Below are 23,394 nucleotides of genomic sequence, written 5' to 3' on the forward strand. Positions count from 1 at the left end.
TTTTTAGGATGGCTGGCAGAATCATAGCTTGTCCTATGCTGTTTTTGTGCTGAATATAGTCTCGATGAAATGAGAATCTCTCTCTCTTTCGCTCTCTCTGGCTCTCTCTCTCTCTCTCCCTCTCGCATTCTCTCTCTCACTGTTCAGTAAGGATGGGTAGTACTGTGTGATACATAGGCTTCTGTATAGCGTTGCAGTCCGTGTCCTGGTGAATCGCCCATATCTGAGCATGCGTGCCCGTGCACTGAGGGAGACCGATCTCCACAGTCAGGATTAATCTATTTAGTGATACCCGGGCCTCCTGAGGGGAACATGCAGGACCACGCCTATTTTGAAGCGGATAACAGCTCTTACATTTATCCGCATTTTTGCACAGGCAGAGGAGGTGTTCGATTGTTCCCCAAATAACCATATGGCAAAATAGGTGATTTTTAAATGTAACCATTGTACATTATTATTTATTTATTCTTTCCTTTCCATTGGCAGTAAATGTGTGAGTGAGTAATGGTGTTAGCAGCTCTGGGTGAAAATCAAGGAACACACGCTCACACAGACATGCACACGCACACACACACACACAGGCACAGAGAGATTTATACACACATATGTCCACCTCTCACTCTTTGTGATTTTCTTTTCCTGTCAGGTGTGTGTAATTCCTAAATATTCTTAAATAAATATATATATATACATATATACATACATATATATAATCTTAAGTGCTAACATTGCAGGGCTTTTATAAAGGTGTGTCTTGCCATGCTGGCTCGCAGGCTGAGATTTTGCGTGTGTAGCACATATTTGCACTTCTCTTATGATGCTGCCGACAGGCTTCTTGGCTTCTTTTGTTCCCAGTTATCAGCTTTTACAGTGCTATCAGCAGGAGTTTGATTAATAAATCTAAATGACCGCGTGTGCGTGTGCGTGCATGCAAGAAAGTGCAGTCACAGGAGATGCTGAGTCAGAGTTCATGTCAGGCCTCTTTGTACAATAGTTGCAATGGCTCCCCCCCCCAGCATGCCACACAGCTCACCGCCACACGCCACACCCCACCCACCACCACACACTCACACACTCACACACTCACACACACACACACACACACTCACACACTCACACACTCTCACACACACATGCACATGCACACACACATGCTCTCTCTTACACACATGCACATGCACACACACAGGCTCTCTCTCACACACACGCACACACACACACACACACTCTCACACATACACACTCACACACACTCACACGCTAGAGACTGTCTGCACGAGCTTTCTCTCTGATGTCTTGCCAGAACACGGTGTGCCCCAGGATTATCTCCCTGCTCTGCACACTGAACCAGAGGTGATCCTTATTCCCACCTGCATTCACGGTTAACGTGAGCAGAGACTCATTTCCTGTGAGCAGTGACTCGTTGAAGTGGTTGACTTGCAACATCCGGTGGTGCTCAGCTGGGTCTGTGGGTGGTCTTACAACACACACTGTAAAGGGGATTACAGACTTCCCGGTTTCATTGATGTAATGATAATGAAAAAGTAATATGATAAATTGTTTTATTGTGTGATAAGAGAAACAACATTTTTTTTGCGTTGGGGGTGTTGACATGCATGGCATTTGAAGAGTGGGGAATATTTCTTGCATTTTATTTTGAGAACTGTATGATTTCTGACTTCACCACCCACTCGTTGCGGGTTAGGTTCTGTCGGAAAATGAGTGATTGGGCTTGAGCAATCAAAAGGGCGTGAGGAACTGAGCATTATGGGAAATTGCAATTGTAGTAATCTGCATCGAAAGCAACGGCGTTTTGCGTCAGCTTGTTTGTTAACTCATGATCATATTCGGCAAACACTTTAGGTCCCAGAAACGTAACGCGGTGGGCTTAATGCCTAATGCCGCTTGATCGCACGGTACGTAGTTATATATATTGACTCTTAGAGATTGAACGGCTGAACGGCTGCAAAGGAAGGCTAATACAATGACACGAACGCGCCGGAAACCGCTCGGCCACCGTCATCGACCCCAGTTTTGCTATCAGACCTCAATAGTCTGCGCTCTTTCCCGTGCGGTCGTTTTTGCTGAGTGTGACGTAGGTCTCGGTCAGGTCGATCGTAGGACACTGCCGGTCCTGAAAGTATACGATCCGTGTCCGCTGTGTGGAAGAGGGATAGGCGTCTGCCCTAGGAAGGGGACCGCCGAGACCCGTCGCACGCCCCGGGCGAAGGCCGCCACGCTTCCCTCTTTCGATCGCCATAGCTACCTCGCTGAAAGCTATCGATTTGTACCGAGACGATGGGGTCCAGTTACGGGATATGAATAGAATGGGCTGGGCAAAGATGCATCCGATACGGCCGTTCGGTCGGTGATCGTGTGCGCGTGTGAATTTAAGGCATGCGTACCGCGTTACCGACTAAATTAACGGCTTCGTTACATCAAAAAGATTCATTAAACGATACCTCCATCTGTTGAGCGGAAGTACCATCCGCTGCCAGAGAGGCCTCATTTTCTGGTTCAATTAACGGCTGATGAATACAGTCGTCTCATATGTGCACAGATCCACTTCACCTGTAAAATGCTGGTTTTAGGCAGTGTTTTCTTGGAAAGTATCTCCTGAACATCTTTTATAAATGCAACATGTCCACTGAGGAGGTCTTTGTAAACCTGTCACACTAATGCGTTTACGCTAGAAGCCTTTGTCAGGATTATTTATTTTTTCATTCGAAATATACTCCTTACCAATGGAAATGAAGGCCGAGGTGCTACAGCTTTGGATGAAAACACAAAGAGCACACACACACACACATGCACACAACACACACAAGGAAACGGACAGACTCAGAGATGGACATGCACACACACCCAAGCAAACGGACAGACACATACATGGACATGCACACTCCTGCGCGCGCACACACACACCCACAAGCAAACGGACAGACATAGACATGCACACACACACACACACACCCACAAGCAAGCAGACAGGCAGACGTGGACATGCACATAGGCTACTTTGTCAGCTTTATGTCTGTTCATTCAGGCTGCTGTGTGATGCAGGTTTTACAGCTCTCCACAGGCACAATATGTTTTTAGCTCTGAGATTCTTGTCTGCTCTCACGCCACAGTGCGTTCACATGTGCAGACATGCTTGTGTGTGTACAGGGGTGTAGCTGCTCTGTCTGCGAATGGGGTTTTATATTGTTTTTAATGGGCGAGACAGATTTGTGCAGATGGTTCAAACAAGCTGCCCTCATTGGCTGGGACCTTCACTCTGCAGTGGTAACATGGGGCACACATCCATGCAGAGCAAAGGCCCGAGACCAGTCCTAAAGCAGCTGCATTCCTGTATGCACTTTTGTCTGCTATCTCCCCCCCCCCCCCCTTCTGTTAATCTGTGGTAAACTGCTGCGATGTCCACTAACGGCAACTCCACAGCCCTGTGCTCTAGATTGCTGACCCAAATACAGAACTGAAGCCACTAAAGCAAAAAATAAAACCCAGACACTGGATGTAAAGTCTCAGACCACAGCATTGACCACGTTCAGGATGCGCTCTGTTGGACCAGCAGCATTACCTGCTGCACACGGTGTGAAGAGCGCGGGCGCTGCACGCCCTGCATGTGTTTGGCGAGGTGCGTTCATCGTTATTAGCCACCTGCTGTGCGCTGCTGTATTTGATATTAATATATTTATTTATTGCAAGCTTTTACTTGTTCTGTGCAGCGCTGCAGCTTCACTGTGCTGCAATGCATAGCCGTCAGCCCCCGTCAGCTGGTCTGATGGCCTGCTAGTTCATTTTGTTCATGTTGTCCAGGGTTACTCAAGACCTTTATGACACAAACACACACACTCTCTCACACACACACACACACACACACCTATGCTTATTAGCCACCATGTGACACACAGAGGTCATTAGGAGAGACTCTGCCCATTCTGCCAAAGACCCAGATGTCTGGCACCAGGTCCTTTTATCGTAGAATCTGAGAGGGTGGGGGCGGGGGGTGGGGGGGGGTGGTTTGGAGGTGACATTTTCCCAGCAGCAATTTCAGGGGAATCCGTCGAGGCCCGCCTTTGCTCTGCTCATTTCCTCCATGTATCCCCGGCTGAAAGACGAACCCGAGTCTGACATCGATAACCGTGCCTCGGTTGCCATTTGACTCGTTAGTGGGCTGTGGATGTGGAGGCAGCGTTGGTCCCTGTTTTTTCTTCAGAGCTTTCCGTTTTTGCTTCTGCTTGCTCTGTTGTTTTTGTCAGGACGTGATGGACGAACGTCCTTTGCTATTTGGAAACAAGCAAAAACAAATATGTTTTTTTTTTTTTTTTTCTTATTTATTCCTGTCTCTGTTGTTCTTAACTCTGGGGCGTCGAACCAAAGTCCCGATGGGCTTCAGTGTCTGCAGGAATTATTTGTGGTTTCCTTTCAATCAGCTGCCAGTTTAGGCCTTGAGGACTAGATGTGTGGAATCTGTCACCAGTCAACAACTGAAAATGAATCGCTGGTGACGAGATAAACCGAAAACTAGCAGACACTGCAGCCCTCCAGGACTGGACTCTAATACCTTTGTCTTAACCATTTCATAGCATTGGTTAATTTCACTCAGAATTGGCACAACCATTGATCTTTGCCCAGTGAATGTGCCTGTACGTCCAGTAGCAGCCAAACATGCCCAAGCCATAACGCTACCTCCGCCAGGTTTCAGAGATAAGATTGTATGCTTTGGATCATGAGCAGTTCCTTTCCTTCGCCATACTTTTATTTTTCTATCCTTGGTGCAGGTTTATACTAATCTCATCTGTCACAAGTTTGTTCCAGTACTCTACTGTTTTAAATGTACTTTTTAGCTGACTCTAACCTGGTCATTTTGTTCTTGAGGCTTACGAGTGGCTGCCTACATCCTGTCTCTGATTTTATTCAGATTTTTCCACCCCATGATCCCCTGCTTTACTGGCATTGACACATCTTTGGTTCTCATGCTGAGATTCAACGGAAACAGACTCCCAATGCAATTTCCACACCTCGTATCAACTCTAGACCTTTTGTTTGCTTTTTTGTGCGAGAACCAATAATGCAGCAACATAGAGAATCCAAGAAAGAGCTGAGCGGCCAATTGTCTAATTACTTTTGGCCCCCCAAAATGGGGGGGGATGGGACTTTGTATAAAGCATAAAGAGCATGATGATAAATGAATATGTATTACCTCTTGTTGTTTGTGTGCGCATGTGTGTACTTGTGTGTGTGTGTGTGTGTGTGTAATTGTATATGTATGTGCGTGTGTGTTTTACTTTGAATCAGGAAGGTGATCATAGGCAGGGCTGGTGTTTGCTTGCTGCAGCAAGGGGATTTCATGAACTCGTGAAACAGAGATTGAATCGTCGATTGGGGAGTATTTTTGTCCTTGAGCGTGTGAACATTTTTGAAAACTACGCGCTTTCATTTTCGGCAGCGCTGGACGCTGGCTGAGATCAGTGGTCTACATCTCTGGCTGAGGAGAACGATGATCTGGAACTGCACCATGTCACCCTCTCCTTTCCTAAAACACGGGGACGCCTCTTCTCACTGCGCTTGCCTCTGGCTTCCAATGTTGCAGTTGGCCTTCAATCTCACATCTTTCCTCCAGTGCCCTGTCCCACATTCTGAAATGAACAGGCTATTGCTTTCCTTTGTTTAATAAGGAGGTGTAACCTCTCAGTCTATCGACCCATCGGATACTGAGCTCCTAACTTCTTTCTGTCTTTGTAGCCTACAGATTATTTCCACTATAAAAGATTGGCATTTGGCATGTGACACACAAACCTTGAATGAACACATTCTGTTCTGATGGCAAGATGAAATAACACTGTGCCAAGTTACATGAAATAATTTAGGAAACATTGCTTTGGAATAGAGCCTGTTTACTTTCTGTGAGCTAAGATAGCCAGTATGTGAAATGCATGTGAAATGATAGAGAAGGCATTTCAATTTGAATAAAATATGAATGAGCTTCGCAAAAAGATTATACACCCGTAAAAGCACATTTTTTAAATTTTTTTGGCAATTATTAGTTAGGAAGCAAAACTTCCACACAAAATCAAGATGGCGACCACAAAGTTATTACCACGTCCTTTGGCCTGTGTATTGACAGTCCTGCAATTGGCTGATTTCAAGATGAGATGTTGTTATTGGTGGATGTAGTTGAATGCCCAGTGGGGAGAATTATTGACAGTGATACTGGAGCATTTGTGATGGTGTAATGGTGATGGTGAAAAGACACAAAATAACCCAAGCTTGGGGCTTTATTGTGTGGACGTGTGAAGTTGTTTGTGATTTCTTTCTGTACAGAAGTTAATGTTCTTCAGGGCTGAGAGCCTGTGGTCATTGTGGTTATTTCTGTGGGAAACCCTGAGAAGTGCCAAACTCTTGGTGCTGTAAACAGGTAGGTATGGGGCATGCCGCCCCACCAAGGTGTCATTTGGTGGAAGTCATTTCAGTGAGTACCCTGGTACAATTCGCCAAGCTGCTATTTCTGTCACTGCACTTGTGATAACTCCAAACAGTTTTAGTTCATTTCTCCCCAGAGCGGTCTAGAAATGCTTGAGGTAATTTCCAGTGCCTGAATGGTCTGTCTTTGAGAGCCTCAAGTCAAAACCCCGGCCTGCTGTTGCCACAGCGTTTTCCCACGTGCTCATGTGCGTAACGTTCACCAGGCGTTCAGTGCTCTTACGTTTCGAGTGCAGATCGCTATTTTGTTCTAGTTGCGTGTGAATCGTTCTTCTTGGCTCATTTGCTGAATTTGCAGAATGCAGATCTAGCGTGTCAGTTTTCAGCCTTTGCTTTTCCTGTTCTTGCTCACCGTTTCTACGTTTGCTCGTGATCGGAGCTCAAAGCCGGCAGCTAGCTGTCTTTGGCCGAAAGCCTTGTGGTTGCCTGCAGCATGTGAAGGTTTTTCTTTTTCAATTTTGCGCCCACTTTTTTCTTCAAATGAATTTTCAGCATGTCTGAACTCACTGTGAACTTGGAACATGGCCAGATGGCTAGCATAAATTTAGGGAAAAAAGAGCGTTTTTTTAATCATTTGATTTTGTGCTGAAAAATGTCAGGATCATTTTTTGTGTAGATGAAAGTCTGTGGAAATAATACAAATAAGCCAATGTGGGTGGTTTTTATTTTAGCTCACTCACTCTTTCCGAGCAGTTCATGTAGTTATTCCTGTAACGAGCTGAAATGGTCAGTGTGTTTTCTGCACATAAAAGGCTGCCTATGTGAACGTGTTGTGAAAAGAAATCAGCAATTTGCCTAAATGTAATTTAAGTATGCTTAATTATACTATTTGTCACAAGAGAAAGGCCCTCTAATTCTGACGTGTTTCAACTGAGCATTGAAACTGTGGTCACTACTCTGTTCATGAACACTGACAAAGCGCAGACTAAAGACTCATCTCTTCAGGCTGCACCTCTCCCCACCCCTCCCTAGCCTCTAGTTTAGCTCAATGTACCTAGTTAGGCTAATGCGATCTCGTTAGTTTTGTATTTGGCAGGATTGTTTTGTTTGATTCTGATTAGGCAAATGTGATTTCAGTGCTAGTTTTGTACTTGGCGGGATTGTTTATTTTATTTGCTGAACAGGTTACCCTACAGGGTTGGAGTCCTGATCCATGTGGTCACTTCTGGCACTATGATCTTTACTTCACTCTAGTGTGTTTTTCTGCACCTCTGCACTTTGAACTGATGGACTTGTTGTACGTCGCTCTGGATAAGAGCGTCTGCTAAATGCCTGTAATGTAATGTAATAAAAATGTTTGTTCTTAGTTCATCCCCTTTTAAGTCTTCAAACACTTCAGCGCATTTGTTTCTCTTTGTGGTCATCTCTGCTGACCCCTCCCACCGCCACCACAGAAAAAAGACAACGGAAGGACGTGGGTTTCAGTCCCACGCCAAAGTCAAGCTGCCGTTCCTTTGGCAAAAGTTTGTTCAGCCACGCTTGTTTTTTTTGAAAAAAATAAAAAAGGATGTTATGCGAATGTGAATAGCGTAACCACCAACACCACATGATGGTTGATGTAAAGTTGTGTACAGTCACGTCTCCTCAAACACAAGGTGGTATGAAGCTTTTAAACTGTCCCTAGCACCCCTATACCCCCTCTGCTCCTTTTTAAAATTTTCAGGATAGACAAGTTGTTGTTTCCTTCATTTTAAGAGTGACATGGTTATTATGTACAAATGAAAGAAGTTAGGGACTTGTGTTGCATATAAATACTGTATGTGTATTTCTTAGAGAGAGGAAAAAAATGATTGTCTCTGCTCTCTGTTGATCTGTAAATGGCTGAAGTATAATTTTTGAAACCTATTTTTTTTTTTGTACCGTGAGGTGAGTGTTCATCCGAGTGACTTATACCCCCAGACAGCTGGCGTATGGCAACCCCCCCCCCCTCCCCCCTCCCATGAGACCAATCTCATTTTCATGGACATGTTCTTGACACTTGGATGCGGAAGGGGATCGCTTGATTAATGCCCTGTCGTAAGGCGAGGCGTGCGCTGGAACAAACCCGGGCACCTTTCGGGCCCCGCCGCTTTGCAGCCTGTCACGGTTTGTTTCACAGGCTGCCGTACGCAGGGAAATTAACGTTGATAACCGCATAATGCGAAGAGCTGGCGGATCAGGGTCAGCATTCCCAACATCTGCTTTGGAAAGAAGACCCGTTTCCTTTCAGTCCGCCTTGAAAAGCCCGCTTTGTTAACGGGTACAAGGCAGCACAGTTCCACAGCCAATGTGGAGTTTCACACTGGGAAAGCAAACCTCAAATGACAATCACAAAGAACAGAAATATTTGCATTTAAAATACAGATACTTCCTAATGCTATTAGTAACTGATAGCTGTTGAAGCCCTGGCCAGAGCAGCACGCTCAGCTCCGATTAACCTTCTATGGTCCCTGATTGAAAGGATCAGAGGGCATTCTAGCTGTATGGCCAGTGTGCATTCTGGAACCTTCCTTAGAAAAAGCAATGTTGGAGGTGGTGGAGGAAGAACTGGTGACTCAGCTGCTCAGCAGAGCCTGATGCGGCTGCTCTCCACCCTTCTCGTAGGCTACACGGCACCTCCCAACCTGTCGCCACCCTTTATATCACCCTTCAACCTTTGACCCTGCTTCAGGCACCTTACAGTGGTCACCATGCATTCAACAAACTGATGTGGCATGTACTGTGTGTGTGTGTGTGTGTGTGTGTGTATATATATATATGAGTCGGAAGTGACTGAAAGTTTACAATGCCAAATGGCACTCTTACTCTCAGTGGGAGGAAAGTGGGATCACATCATCACAGTTTATAATATATTAAATATTTGACACGGTGTCTTCTTTATTCCTTTTCGTAAATTCCAGATTGTACTTCAGGATGCCCGTTTCCAACCGCTTGTTCTCTAATACCATTGGAGATTCTATGATTGTTCATTATATTTATTTTTATTTTTTAAATTCAAGACGCTTGTGAACTGATTGACTTTAAGTGCTGAATCTCTGCATGGTATTTTCAGGTAGAACTGCCTTGTTGGGTGTAATATGGCACTGAAATTATGCAAGAAGTTTGCAGTGGTAGTGGCCCTGGTGATCAATGTTTACTGTTTATTCTTATTAACTTGTGTGATATGTAATAAACAGACACTTCCAGCAACATATTTCAGAAGGAGGAATCTCCAGACAATGTTTGTATTTAAGGTGTATATGAACAAATGTGAAGCATTGTATAATAATGAGTAAGCGCCCTGGCTTGGAGATTGATGGGTTTGATTGGGGTTTGTGTTACCCTCAGCTGTTTCGTAAAACATTCCATTACATTTCATCGCATTTATTTGGCAGACACTTTTATTCAAAGCGACTTACAGTAAGTGCAAACTGAAGGTCGCTGCAACAACCACAAAACACAGGACGGGTCCGATAAGGTACGATACTAATTATGGGACAGTTATCCATAGCCATGAACACATTACATATAAGTCCAGTTCACACAGTAAGCATAGGCAAAGTCAGAAAGTGGTAAGTCAAACTAGGAGGCATGACAACAAGCTACTACATCAAGATAATGATACAAGCCTAATAGAAGTGCAGGATGGAGATGCAAGTGTAACGTGAAAGTGCTGCAGGAACAAATTGGAAGGATTCGAGTGATAAGAGTGATCGGAGATTGGGAGTGAGGAACGAGACCGAGGTAGGAACAGGCTGGAAGCAGGGAGGTGGAGAAATGCCCAAAAGCATAAACATAGAACAGAACAGCTCTGTGGGACACAAGCATCCAGGATGATACATGCCGCTGGGTTTAAAGTAATTAACTTGGGCATGTCTGGATTTTGCTCATCTTTGTTCTGGAAGTCAAAATAATGTTTATATTTAGTGAGAACTGGAGAATTGCCCGTTTTTTTGGGTGTTGCTGTTGTCAGGGTGATATTGAATATCTCAACACAAACTCAGTTCTCCTGCCAGATAGCTTGCCGTGAGTTCGAAATTGGCCATTAAAAATTCCACTCGCTATTTATCATTTACGACATTGATTTCTTGTTTTATGTATTTTTCACCTTCAAGGAGATTACCATAAGAATATCATTTGTACCTCGATATTGGAGTTAATCCAAAAATATTAATCAAAGCCAGTGCCCAGCAAACACAAATCTTATTCATTTGCTCCAGGCGTTGTGTGAACCAGGCTGAGTGGTACACAAGTGCCTGCATTCAGTCAACATTTGTCCTTAACTTCACGGACAACTGAAAATATACACAAGTTTTATCATTTCTCTTCACTAAAACAGTTCTGCAATTTCGTTTTGGTGATCGTTGGACTCGCCTGAACTGTGTTTGTTCAGAAGGAAACTAACACACGAAGAAATGTACATGTTAAAGGACAGATGTTTTATTGAGGCCGTAATGTACAGTACACTGTGTGAAAGTCTATAAAAGTAAGAAGAAATATGTTCCCCTTTCAAGCTGTGCCATCATCACTTTTAAAACTGAGGACACTTTCGAGAAACCGAAGTAAATCAATGAGGAACTGAAACAGGCAGATTACTGTGACGTGAGTGCCGACGCTGAAGCCTGCTCTCAACACCAGTCTGGCGATATGGGGCAGACTGGCACATCTGGTGTGAAGAGCTTTCGTTAGTCCCCGCTAACACGCTCGTGAGCCTCTGTCACCGACATGTAGAGAGACTGCGTGTTTTCAGTTGCTCATGGAATGTTTGGGCTATTCAAAAAGCGTCAGTTTTTGCTATCGCCTGAAGGTAATGTTTCACATTTCGGAGTCCAAATCTTATGAAATCGATGATTTGATTGATTGATTGATTGAACGGATATACAGTGATTAGCTGATGTATACATTCATAATCAGATATATGGTCTCATGTCCGTCATGGACGAAGGATTAAAGAACTTGTACATGGCCTGACATGACAGGATTAACTGACGTGCAGTTCTTCCCCTGTGAGATATCACACATTTCATACAGGTCATAATCAAGTGTGATTTACTGCAGTGAGTGAGCAAATGATGGTTATAGCGGTTTACACTATAGGGACACGGCAAGGAAGGGCAAACAGTAAGAACTGTAAGATGTCATCAGACCTCCCACAGTAGTCCTCCCACAGAGCGACCGCAGAGGGAGGCCGGCCTAGTCACTCTCTGGGCTTCGTAGCAGAAGCGGTCTCTTTATCCTAAAATTGATTTGACTTGGTACTCCACATGACTGTTACTCTATACCAGGGCTGCCCAATCCTGCTCCTGTTCCTGTCCAATCTATCATCCTGTAGGTTTTCATTTCAACCCTAATTTGGCACACCTGATTCTGTTAATTAGCAGCTCAGTGAGGTCTCTAGCTGTTGAATGAGGTGTGCTTTGTTATAGCTGGAGTGAAATCCTACAGGACCGTGGATCTCTAGCTGTTGAATGAGGTGTGCTTTGTTATAGCTGGAGTGAAGTCCTACAGGACGGTAGGTCTCTAGCTGTTGAATGAGGTGTGCTTTGTTATAGCTGGAGTGAAGTCCTACAGGACGGTAGGTCTCTAGCTGTTGAATGAGGCGTGCTTTGTTGTAGCTGGAATGAAGTCCTACAGGATGGTAGGTCTCTAGCTGTTGAATGAGGTGTGCTTTGTTATAGCTGGAGTGAAGTCCTACAGGACGGTAGATCTCTAGCTGTTGAATGAGGTGTGCTTTGTTATAGCTGGAGTGAAGTCCTACAGGACGGTAGGTCTCTAGCTGTTGAATGAGGTGTGCTTTGTTATAGCTGGAGTGAAATCCTACAGGACTGTAGATCTCTAGCTGTTGAATGAGGTGTGCTTTGTTATAGCTGGAGTGAAATCCTACAGGACTGTAGATCTCTAGCTGTTGAATGAGGTGTGCTTTGTTGTAGTTGGAGTGAAATCCTACAGGACGGTAGGTCTCTAGCTGTTGAATGAGGTGTGCTTTGTTATAGCTGGAGTGAATCCTACAGGACTGTAGTCTCTAGCTGTGAATGAGTGTGCTTTGTTATAGCTGGAGTGAAATCCTACAGGACTGTAGATCTCTAGCTGTTGAATGAGGTGTGCTTTGTTATAGTTGGAGTGAAATCCTACAGGACGGTAGTTCTCTAGCTGTTGAATGAGGTGTGCTTTGTTAGGGTTGGAGTGAAATCCTACAGGACGGTAGATCTCTAGCTGTTGAATGAGGTGTGCTTTGTTATAGCTGGAGTGAAGTCCTACAGGACGGTAGATCTCTAGCTGTTGAATGAGGTGTGCTTTGTTATAGTTGGGGTGAACCTACAGGATGGTAGAGCTCCAGGAGCAGGGTTGGGTTGGCCTGCTCTACAGTTCCGCCTCACCACGCAGCCGCCACCCTGCCTGTGCTGCTGGTCTGACTGTGCGTTCGCTGCTTTGCGTTGCAGACCCAGACTGGGCGTCCTTCACGCTGGGCGTGTTCGTGTGCCAACGCTGCTCCGGAATCCACCGGAACATCCCCCAGATCAGCCGCGTCAAGTCTGTGACGCTGGACGCCTGGCAGACGGCGGAGGTGGAGGTAAGTGGAGCGGGAGGGGCCTAGGACGCAATTGTTCGAGGGGGGATTGTTGTGGCATTTGTGGCACGGTTACGGGGCGGGGGGGGGGGAGGTGGTGGATGCATGAGGGAAGGGGTGTGATGGAATTAGGAAGGGGGTGATTGAATCAGGTGGGGGGGGGGGGTTGGGCTGCAGTGAGGGAGATGAGAGCACACTCGGGCGGGGGGGGGGTGAACCTGCTGAACCTCAGGCTGCTGTTGCTTTGCCCGGCCCTTCTCTGCCCAGCCTGCTGGAATTGATCGCTGGTTATTTATCTTTCCTGGGCTGCAGTGGCCTGAAGAAGTCATCAATGTGCCCCCCCCCCTCCAGAGAGATGAGATAGCGCTTGGCATACGAGCTGGCGAATCCTAGCGATTGGGGTTGTTGGGGGTGGGGTGGGGGGAACTCTGATGGAAGTACAGAGTGTCTCAGGTCTGTCCTTGGCAGCTGATCATTTTTGAGGGGGGAAAACGGGGGGGGGGGGGGGGGGGGCAGAAGATGGCAGGGATACTGACGGTGCTGTTTATGGCAGCTCTGCTGAAATGAGTGAAGGGCTTTCTGCTGATGGCGGCATTATGTGTTAATGAGAGAGATGGATGAGGAAAAGAGTGGTCACAGCTCTCTCTCTCTATCGCTCTCCCTTTCTCTATCTGTCTCATTCTCTCTCTCTGTCTCTCTCTCTCTCTCTCTCTCCCTTTCTCTATCTCTGTCTCATTCTCTCTCTCTCTCTCTCTCTCTCTCTCTCTCTCCCTTTCTCTGTCTATCTTTCTCTCACTCTCTCTCTCTCTTTGTTTATCTCTCTCCCCCCCTCTCCCTGGGTGGGGGTGGGGGTGGGGGTGCGTTAATCACAGTGTCACACACACACACAGTACTTGTGAGTGTTTTCACACAGGGTACATTTTTCAGAGTTGGCACCTGAAATGTGCAGCAGTCTGGTGTTCCTCCCGTTGCTGCTCCTCGGCGGTCCGGGCTGTCGGGGCTGTCTCTGTAATGTCAGCTTAATTGCCGCTCGGTTACACCTTTAATATAAACGCCTAATCAAGACTGAAAGCAGCTTGAAGTTTCCAGGGGGGTGGAAAAAGATGGTTTTTTTTTTCCTTCTTCTTCTTCACAAAACAGAGCATTTGGACGGATTGCGCTGAATCAGCTGAGCAGTGAGTCGATGGCGGGTACTGGGGCGACTGGCGAACAGTCAGCCTGTCTGCCCGAGTGCCTCGGCCGTGTGTTTTTTGGAAAAGCGGCTCGTTTATGTGCCCCTGCACAGACCTGCCCCTGCGTTTGTTGTTACGTCTGGCCTCGTGCGGCTCTATAAAATGTCCTCTTGGCAGATTTCTGTCTCTGAGCGCTCCTGTGAGGGCTCCTGTGAGGGCTCCTGTGAGCGCTCCTGTGAGGGCTCCTGTGAGGGCTCATGTGAGGGCCCCTGTGAGGGCTCCTGTGAGGGCTCCTGTGAGGGCCCCTGTGAGGGCTCCTGTGAGGGCCCCTGTGAGGGCCCCTGTGAGGGCTCCTGTGAGGGCTCCTGTGGGCGCTCCTGTGGGCGCTCCTGTGAGGGCTCCTGTGAGGGCTCCTGTGAGGGCTCCTGGGCCGGGTCAGTGAGCGCATCGTGGCTTTGAGCTTCGGAGCCTGGTGGCGGTGGAGCAGATTTGTGCTCCTCTCCTCCAGGGGCGCGGCGGGGTTTGTCTCGTGTGCCGCCGCACGGTCTTCTCCCTCCCACTGACGGTACCGGACACCCGCAGGTCAGAGAGTGACACGGCTCTCCGTTGATTGGTGCCAACTCTCTCCTGTAGCACCGTGTGGTTTGGATGGCAGTCATTGGTTTGCACGTTTGAAGACTAGGGTCTGTGGGTGTTTAAATGGCCGCGTTCCTGGTCTGCGGGTGTGACCGGCGCAGCGTTGTCTTGGTGATTGACCTATGACCTTTGTCGCACTCACAGTCTGTTTGAATTGATTTTGAGGTGAGTTGTGCGTCTCTTCCGTGAGGCGGCTGCCGCTTTTATGACATCACAGGTCTTAGCAGAGCAGAGATTCTTTACATTACAGGAGTGGAGAGCATCAGTGTTCATACCAGGAACACAAAAGTGCGATATCACCGCAATATTGTCTCCATAATATTCTATATTCAATAAGTGTGCGTGTAAATAAGTGTAAAATTAGCCAGGCAAACCCACAATTAGTATTGCAAACTGAAAAGTAAATGGCGCCTCACAGCTAAACCTATCCTTGCACAGCTATACCTCCAACATTATTACCGTGAAAGGGAATTCAAAATGAAGGACAGGTGATGAAATGATGTTCAGGGAAGTCATGGTGTGGGCTGGAGAGGGTTTTTAAAAAAAAAAAGGTTTTAGTCACAGATAAAATAGCTCTTCACTAATGTTTCTTCTCTGTGTCTCTCCCTCTCTTCCTCCCTCTAGTTCATTGCCTCTACTGGAAACAACGCCGCCAAAGACAAGTATGAACAGAAGATCCCTCCATTTTACTACCGGCCCACACACACGGACTGCCAGTAAGTGTCCTGCAGCTCTGCCTTACTGTCCTACACGGTGTGTTAACAGCGCTTCACGTTGAATTAAGCGTTGTGTTTTACCCATTCAGCCAATCGCATCCAGAGCTGCTTACACAGCTTGCGTTCGTTTTTTTGCACACAGTCCATTTATGCAGCTGGATATTGACTTAGAGCAGCTCAGGCACAGTGAGCTTCAGCAGATGAACCTGGCCTCAATTTACGCCTTCCTGCCGCACACCACTCCTTGTTGACGTAATTGGGTGCAGGCCATGCCGTGTACGCTCAATAGCAGTGTGCTGTGCCTCACTGGGGCCGGTAGTTTGCTGGCGTTCTGGCACTAGTGTGTACTGCTGTACCTACTGGCCAGTGGTGTGGGCTGTGCTGTATCGGCTCGGAGTGTGTAGCTGTGTGACACCTGGTCTGTAGTTGAGTGCTGTAACCCACTGGGCTCAGTGGGGTGACTGTGCGTACCCTACTGGGCCAGTAGTTGTACTCTGACCTCCCTGAGGCTCAGTAGTTGTGCAGCTACCTGTGGCTCGGTAGGTGTGTGCTCTACCTGGGGCTCAGGTAGGTGTGTGCTGTGCTGTACTGGGGCCGGTAGGTGCTGCTGTACCCTACCTGAGGGCTCAGGTAGGTGTGTGGCTGTGCTGTACCCTACCTGGGGGCTCAGGTTGGTGTGTGGCTGTGCTGTATCTGGGGGCTCAGGTAGGTGTGTAGCTGTGCTGTACCCTACCTGGGGGCTCAGGTAGGTGTGTAGCTGTGCTGTACCCTACCTGGGGGCTCAGGTAGGTGTGTGCTGTGCTGTACCCTACCTGAGGGCTCAGGTAGGTGTGTGCTGTGCTGTCCCTACCTGAGGTCAGGTAGTGGTGGCTGTGCTGTACCTGGGGGCTCAGGTAGGTGTGTAGTTGTGCTGTGCCCTTCCTGAGGGCTCAGGGAGGTGTGTGGCTGTGCAATTTTGCAGTGGACCGAGGGCGTGGCCCACAGCTCTGCACGCAGGCAGGGAGTGAGGGAGAGGAGGGGTTGGGGTGAGCGAGTTTGTGTGGGTGAGTAGGAACCGCCCATGCTCAGAGGGCTTGCGGCTGCTAATGGCCAGGCCAGGATCAATACAGGCTCCGTGCAGGGCTCTCCCCTGGCCCCGAGGATGCATGGAGCCGCCTCTCCTGACAGCGAAAGTCCCTCAGGGAGAAAAGCAGCTGGAATGGCTCAGAGGCTGACGGGGTGTGAGGCGGGACGTCCGCCAGGCCGCGCCGAGGTACTTTTTCCAGAGTGAAGACCTGGTCCGCGATGTGAAAGCGTTCTGTGCTGCGTGTGCTCTCCTGATCATCGAACCTGGAAAGAATCTCTGCGGTGCCTCTGGCCTTAAGCTTGAATGCACGTGCATGGGATAGGCATATGGGCTGCGTGGGTGTGTGTGTGTGTGTGTGTGTGCACGCGTGTGTGTGTGTGTGCGTGTGGGTGGGTGTGTGTGGGTGTGTGGGTGTGGAGTGGGTGTGAGTGGTGTTAACGCTATTGTGCCTCTGCTCAGAGAAGATAAATAAAGACGATAGCCACCTTTGAACGCAGAAAGCGAACAAGCTTGTCGGAGCGCTGAAAGGGAGTGTGTGGCAGTGATGTTTGTGTGCCGTTGTCATGTGCTGTGAATGCAGTGAGCAATGGGAGAGGCTGTTTCCTCTTCCTGTGTGAATGAGGGCTACAGACCACCGCAGGACCACTGCAATGACACGGCACACTCAACTGTGTGTGTGTGTGTGTGTCTGTGTCTCTGTGTGTGTGTCTGTGTATGTATGTGTGTGTGTGTGTGTGTGTATGCAGGTGCCCATCTATGTCTGCATGTTTGTGTGTGTCTGTGTATATATATGTGTGTGTGTGCATGTGCATATCTGTGTGTGCATTTGTGTTCGTGCACGTGCATGTCTGTGTGTGTGTGTGTGTGTGTGTGTGTGTGTGTGCACATGCACATCTGCGTGCATGTGTGTGTGTGTGTGTGCACGTCTGTGTGTGTGTGTGTGTGTGTGTGTGTGGGTGTGTGGAGACGTGAGAGTATGTGCATACTATATGTGCATGTGGTCAGAAGGCATTTAATAAAGATTCTTTGAATGGCACATGCATTTTGCTGAAACGCGAGCGCGTTTGAGATGCGTTGTCTGTCTCCGTTTCCCCTGCGCGAATGCTGCAGTGACAACGCTAGCCGAGCGGAGGGGAGGCTCTCTCAGCTCTGTGGACATGGGATAAAAATACTGCACCTGCAGCTAGACGGTCTCCCTAAATAGGGCATTCTGCTTTCTGTGGCGGCTTTTCTCACGTGTAAACTGCAGTTTCGGTGGGTCTGCCTGCCCAATCGCAGACCTGAGGTATTAATGATACGGCCACAGCCGCCTGAGCTCGCTGTCAGGTTCTGCTGTAGTGCTTCTGCAGAGCTTCTGTAGGTTTGCTGGGTTACATAGAAACAGACACACACACACACTCACGCACACACACACACAGACACACACACACACAGACACAGAAACACAGACACACACGCAGACACACACACACACACGCACGCACACACAGACACACACACACAGACACAGAAACACAGACACACAGACACACACGCAGACACACACACACGCACACACACAGACACTGCAGAGACAACATCAGAAACACCAGTGAAAGGAATGTCAGGCCGTCAGGCATGGAGTGAAATCCTGTAAATTCAACAGATGGTGGGATGGCAGGATGAAGTGCGGAGAAAGAACATATCAGTATTGTTATTCAGTTTGTAGTGTGCATGCGCAAAACCTCAAAAGCACCGTGGTCACCCCCTTCAGCATGCTCTCTAAATTAAATTACCACCACATTTGAATTTTGTTCCTCCTTGTGAGCCATATGCAGAGCTTCGCTTGGCCAAACAACAAGTTCAAAAACATCATCTTGTGCTTCTGTTTCCCTGAATACCTGGGTCCCAAAATAAAACATCCCAGGTGTGAAAAAGTGTGCTTGCTCGAGTGAGCGAGTGACTGAGTGACAGACAGACAGACAGACAGACAGACATCACTTTTTTGAAGTAAATATGTGGAAGGAAAACAAGGCCAGACTCTGAGCTTATCACTTTTGAATGGTTGTGTGTGTGTGTGTGATGGAGGGCTGTTTGTCTCCACCACACACTGATACATGGGGCTACAGATGCAGAGCGATTGGTTGTTTATTCATATTTCGGCCCCCTCGTTAATCCGGATTAGCGGCAAGATGGAGAGCGTGCGGAGGACGAGAGGAAAAGAGTGAGAGAGTGAGAAGGAGAGAGAGAGAGAGTGCGCGAGGAATCAAAATAACGAGAAGCAGGCAGGTCTTTGCACTTCTAGAGTTCCTGTTTTACTAATAAACCCACGGGGACGACGTCTTTGGCCGTGAAATCTAGAATCTGTCACACACGGCTGTGGACGTGCAGATATTTCACATAAAGCCAGGCAGAGGGAGAGAGAGGCAGGCAGAGAGAGGGAGTGGGGGAAGAGCAACAGACAGGAGGAGGAGGAGGAGGTGAGGAAGACTAAAAGAAGAAGAGACGGGTGGGCATAGAAGGAGGTACGGCAAAACCTGGTTTCGCTATTTTCCATGTACACTGGGGTGCAGTGGGCAGGAATAAACTAGCACGTTAGCTGGCTAGCATTTCTTTTCATTTCATCGGGAAAGAAAAGCCCGGCCCACCCTAGGGAATTGCTTGAGCGCTAAAACAGTTATACAGAGGCAAAGCTAATGTCTGAGTCCCCATTGAAAACCATAATTTCCAGTGTGTTTTTGCTGTGTGCGGAAATCGCTGTCCTCACGGTGCAGTGCAGGCGCCTGAACTGCACTGCCGCACGCACGCGTGTGCGGTTGCCGTTTGACGAGCGCGCACCGACGCACACGCACGCCCGTGTTCTGTTCTGCAGGCTGCTGCGGGAGCAGTGGATCCGGGCCAAGTACGAGAGGAAGGAGTTCGTGCACGTGGAGAAACAGGAACCGTACTCTGCAGGTGAGTGTGTGGGTGGGTGCGGTGTGGAACCTTCGGCCCCCAGTGGCCTGGGGACCCGCAGATTTGAGGGTTGCCTTTCAGGTAGCACCGTCCTGTCCAGAGAGTCTGTTTGACCCAGAAGTCTGTGTCCCACTCAGGTGATTTGTAAGGTCTTGTATATGTAAAATATGTATCTTAGTAATGGATTTTATAGGTAGTAGTAATCGTGTGTGTGTGTGTGTGTTTGTGTGCCTATATCTATGTCTACGTCTGTGTGTGTGTGCGTGTGTGTGTGCCTGTATTGCTCAATTTGTCTGAAATAAAGCCTTATGTGTCACAGTACCATTTCAGAAAGCAGTTTTCATGACATAGGTCAGGGTATAGGGTAAAACGCGCAAGATAGCATATATCTTGCAGACCTTGGTGGTTTATACGATATGTAGCTGTCCATCCCTGTGATAGGAGAACAGTGGGGGGGAGGAGGGGGAGGGGGTCTGTGCCGTTGGCCTGGGGCTGTTTTACTGCTCTCCCTGGAGCAGGATTTACTGGCCTGAGGTCATCACGTCGCTCCGGGACCGGGCCAGAAAGACGAGGCCTATTGTCCGCCCTGTCATTCTGAGCCGAGTGTGATTCACTCACAGGGGCTGTGGACCCAGGGGAAGACTGATGAGAGGACTCTCTCACTCTCTCTCTTTCTCTCTCCGTCTCTCTCTCTCTCTCAGCCTCTCTCTCTATATCTCTGTGATTTTCTCTCTCTATCTGTTTCTCTCTCCCTCTCATATTTCAAATTCAAAATGCTTTATTGGCATGACAAGATATTCCATATAATGCCAAAGCAGTTAAAAGAACATATACACATAAATCTAGACAAACGGTGTACAGACAATATAGGCCTATTCTGATATGCTCACTTGTCCCTCAGTTTATGGCAATAATAAATAGGGGAGCTTTCGGTGGTCATTTGAAGTTTTAAATTCTGGGCATGTTTCTATTCATTTTGGGTAGAAAGAAATTCACTCCTATGCCCTGGGAAGTTCCACGTTGTGAGGAAGTGCAGCTCTGTCTCCACCACTCCCTGACTGCAGTGTGAGCACAGACTGTCCTCTCTGGGCAGCCAGGTCTGCCTTTTTCGATGGCCAGGATGTGCTCACTGAGTCTGTAGGCTGTAAAGGTTTTTTTCTCTGCGTGCTATCTGTCCCCATGGTCAGGTAATCAGCCTCTCCCTCTCTCTCCCTTCCTCTGTCTCTCTATAGTTCTGTTTTCAATTTCTCTCACAGTAGCATGCATTCAGAGCCATGTGTGACGGCTGTACTGGAGGTCCTCAGATTGTGTGACGGCAGTGAATAGAGCAGATGAGCTAACCGTAGAGAGAGAGAGAGAGAGAGAGAGAGAGTGAGATGGAGAGGAAGGGAGAGAGAGGGAGAGAGAGGAGAGAGAGGGAGAGAGAGGAGGGATAGAGAGAGGGAGAATGAGAAGGAGAGGGAGGGAGGGTGACAGAGTGGAGGAAGAGTGTGAGAGAGAGAGGGAGAGTGAGGGAATGCGAGAGTGAGGGAGAGAGAGATCACTTACGTTTACAGTAATCGCTTTTTCAATCTGGCTATAAAATCTCTGCCCTCGTGCCCCCCCCCCCCCAGTCATATGTGTGTGATCTGTACATGCCACAGATTTCACGCCAGGCCATGCGTGCAGTGACACACCACTAAGCTGTTTCAGTGTCCTGCGATGACATCACTGTGCTGGGGGGAGGGGGAGGGGGAGAGAAGCTGTATCGACGCTGCGGAGCTCCCGAGCCCACGCCTGTTGCTTGGAAACGTCTCTCCGATGAGGAGAGAGTGAAGGGCGGGTGGCGCCCCCCCCCCCCCTTCCCGTAACTCCCCGTTCGGCGGGCGAGCGGAACCCATCGTCCGTCTCTCGCCTCTCGGCTCCAGAGGCACGTTCCTCCAGCGGTCAGGACCGGGGCGTTGCCAATCAGGATTTTTGCAGTGGACACTCATGAAGCCCATAAGGCTGTAACGACGGGGGGGGGCAGGGGGGGGGGCTGCTGTTGGCTTGGTGAGTTTCAGACTGACCCAACAGACTGACCCAACAGAAACTCCGCCCCCAGTGGGTGATATAACTGTGCATTGCCCTGTGGGGGGTGTGAACTGACGTACAGTTTTGACACCTGACCTCGCTCTCGTTTGAAAATGTACTATTGATAAGTCATTACTCTGAATGTGCGCCTCGGCCTGTAGCCGCCTTGCAGTTTCGCTCTGAGGAGACCGGTTGTGAAGCGTGGTTTCTGCGGCTCCGTTCTATAATTGCAAAATTGCGAAACGTCTCCAACTTCCCGTCTGGCCTGATTGTGCCTTCCTGCCGCTAACGCTCTGCGGAGGGCCCGGGCCAGCAGCTCTCACGATTTGGGGCGGTGCAGCGTGTGCCTCCGGACACCCCTCTGTGTGACTGCCGTGGTCTGGAGGGAGAGGGCGGCTCTGTGACGGATGGAGCCCCGTTAATTACCCCGTACATCTTCATCTCTTCTGTGGCAGAGCCGCCCGGGAAATGATGCTCGCCGGTGAGCTCATCTTGCGGAGCTTATGAATAATAAAACCGCACGTTTTTATGCCGCCTTAGTCACTCCAGCGTCACGTGCACAGGTTTGCTCTGCTGTGCAGCCCTGCGTCATTGTATCGTATTAACTAAATGAAATTAAATAAACACCTGCTGTATCTCTGAATCGTTTTGGTTTGAGCTGAGTTGAGCAACGCTGATAGCACACATTAGACTTCCTGCAAAAACACTTCAGAATGGGCTTCAAGCCAAAAAAAAATGAAATTTTTACCATATAAAAAATTATTCAACAGACATTGACATCTCTGAATTTCATGAGCATGTTGCTGTAACAACAGCTTGTATATTGCACTGTGACCTTTGACCTCATTACAAAGGTCAGAGGTCACAGTGCAGTATGGGAATGTACGGACTGCGCTGAGCATGTGCTGCACACGGAGTGAATCACGCCTCCTCTCCTCCTGTTCCCCTAGTTGCTCTCTCTCTCCTGTCTGTAGGGTGTTGCCATGGCAGTGCCATGGTTACCAATGCCCATACCAGGCAGGGATCTGTCTGCGGGTGAGGCGGGCCCTGCGGTGGGTTTGAGCCCGGCGGGGCCGTCCCGTCCTGTCCCGTCCCGTCCCGTCCCGTGACTGTCAGCGCCTCTCTGTCCTCAATAGTGCCTACTGTTGTGGGGAGCAGGGGGTGCTGGGAGAGCTATTCTTCCCTGGGACGGGGGCGGGCCTCAATGCGCCCTTTGTCCCGGGGAAGGCTGCCGAAGCCCACTTCTTACCATTCCTCTAATGTTTGGGGACCCGACCGGCAGATCAAAGTGGCCACACGAGCTTGTCATCACCAGGAGCTGGAACGTGTTGTTTTATTGTGTGTGACTCAACCGTGTTTAAACGTAGCCGAGCGTGTGCTCACAGCTGTGCAGGTGCACTGCAAAAAAAAAAGTCTGTCTCAACAAGTGTCTTGTAATGAGACTCAAGATCTTATTTTTTTCTCTCGTTGAAAATATTAGCTTGTTTTAAGTTACTGTTTGCTTGGCAAGTGGAATTTTCTTACCCCCTTGGCAAATCTTGAAATTAGTCAAAACGTCTCACCTCATTGGCAAAATTTTTGTCTTGTAATATTTTTGTGTGAAGGGTTTCAAGACTAAATATAAGACTTAAAAATACTTATTTTTTGGTTGTTGTGGTGTGGCAGTGTGACAGTGCTGTGGGATACTGGGTACTCGTACCCCCACCTCTGCTCCAGCCGGCGCTGGAACTGACTCATATCCAGTAAACACCCGGCAGCATGAGTGACATCTAATAATGTCGGTTTGGGGATATCGGTGTCTGGATT

General features: G+C 48.3%; 1 protein-coding gene across 2 annotated transcripts in view; it reads left to right on the plus strand.

Moving 5' to 3' along the window:
• The window catches only part of LOC135242858 (arf-GAP with dual PH domain-containing protein 1), a 35,697-nt gene that overhangs the window by 1,564 nt on the left and 10,739 nt on the right, over positions 1–23,394 (plus strand). For both annotated transcript variants that reach the window (XM_064314125.1, XM_064314126.1), the window contains 3 exons: positions 12,885–13,015; positions 15,445–15,536; positions 19,454–19,536. In XM_064314125.1, the coding sequence (XP_064170195.1) occupies positions 12,885–13,015; positions 15,445–15,536; positions 19,454–19,536 (306 nt within the window). The remainder of the gene's footprint in view (positions 1–12,884; positions 13,016–15,444; positions 15,537–19,453; positions 19,537–23,394) is intronic.

This window comes from Anguilla rostrata, chromosome 17 (assembly GCF_018555375.3).
Source record: "Anguilla rostrata isolate EN2019 chromosome 17, ASM1855537v3, whole genome shotgun sequence".
Classification (NCBI taxonomy): Eukaryota; Metazoa; Chordata; class Actinopteri; order Anguilliformes; family Anguillidae; genus Anguilla; species Anguilla rostrata.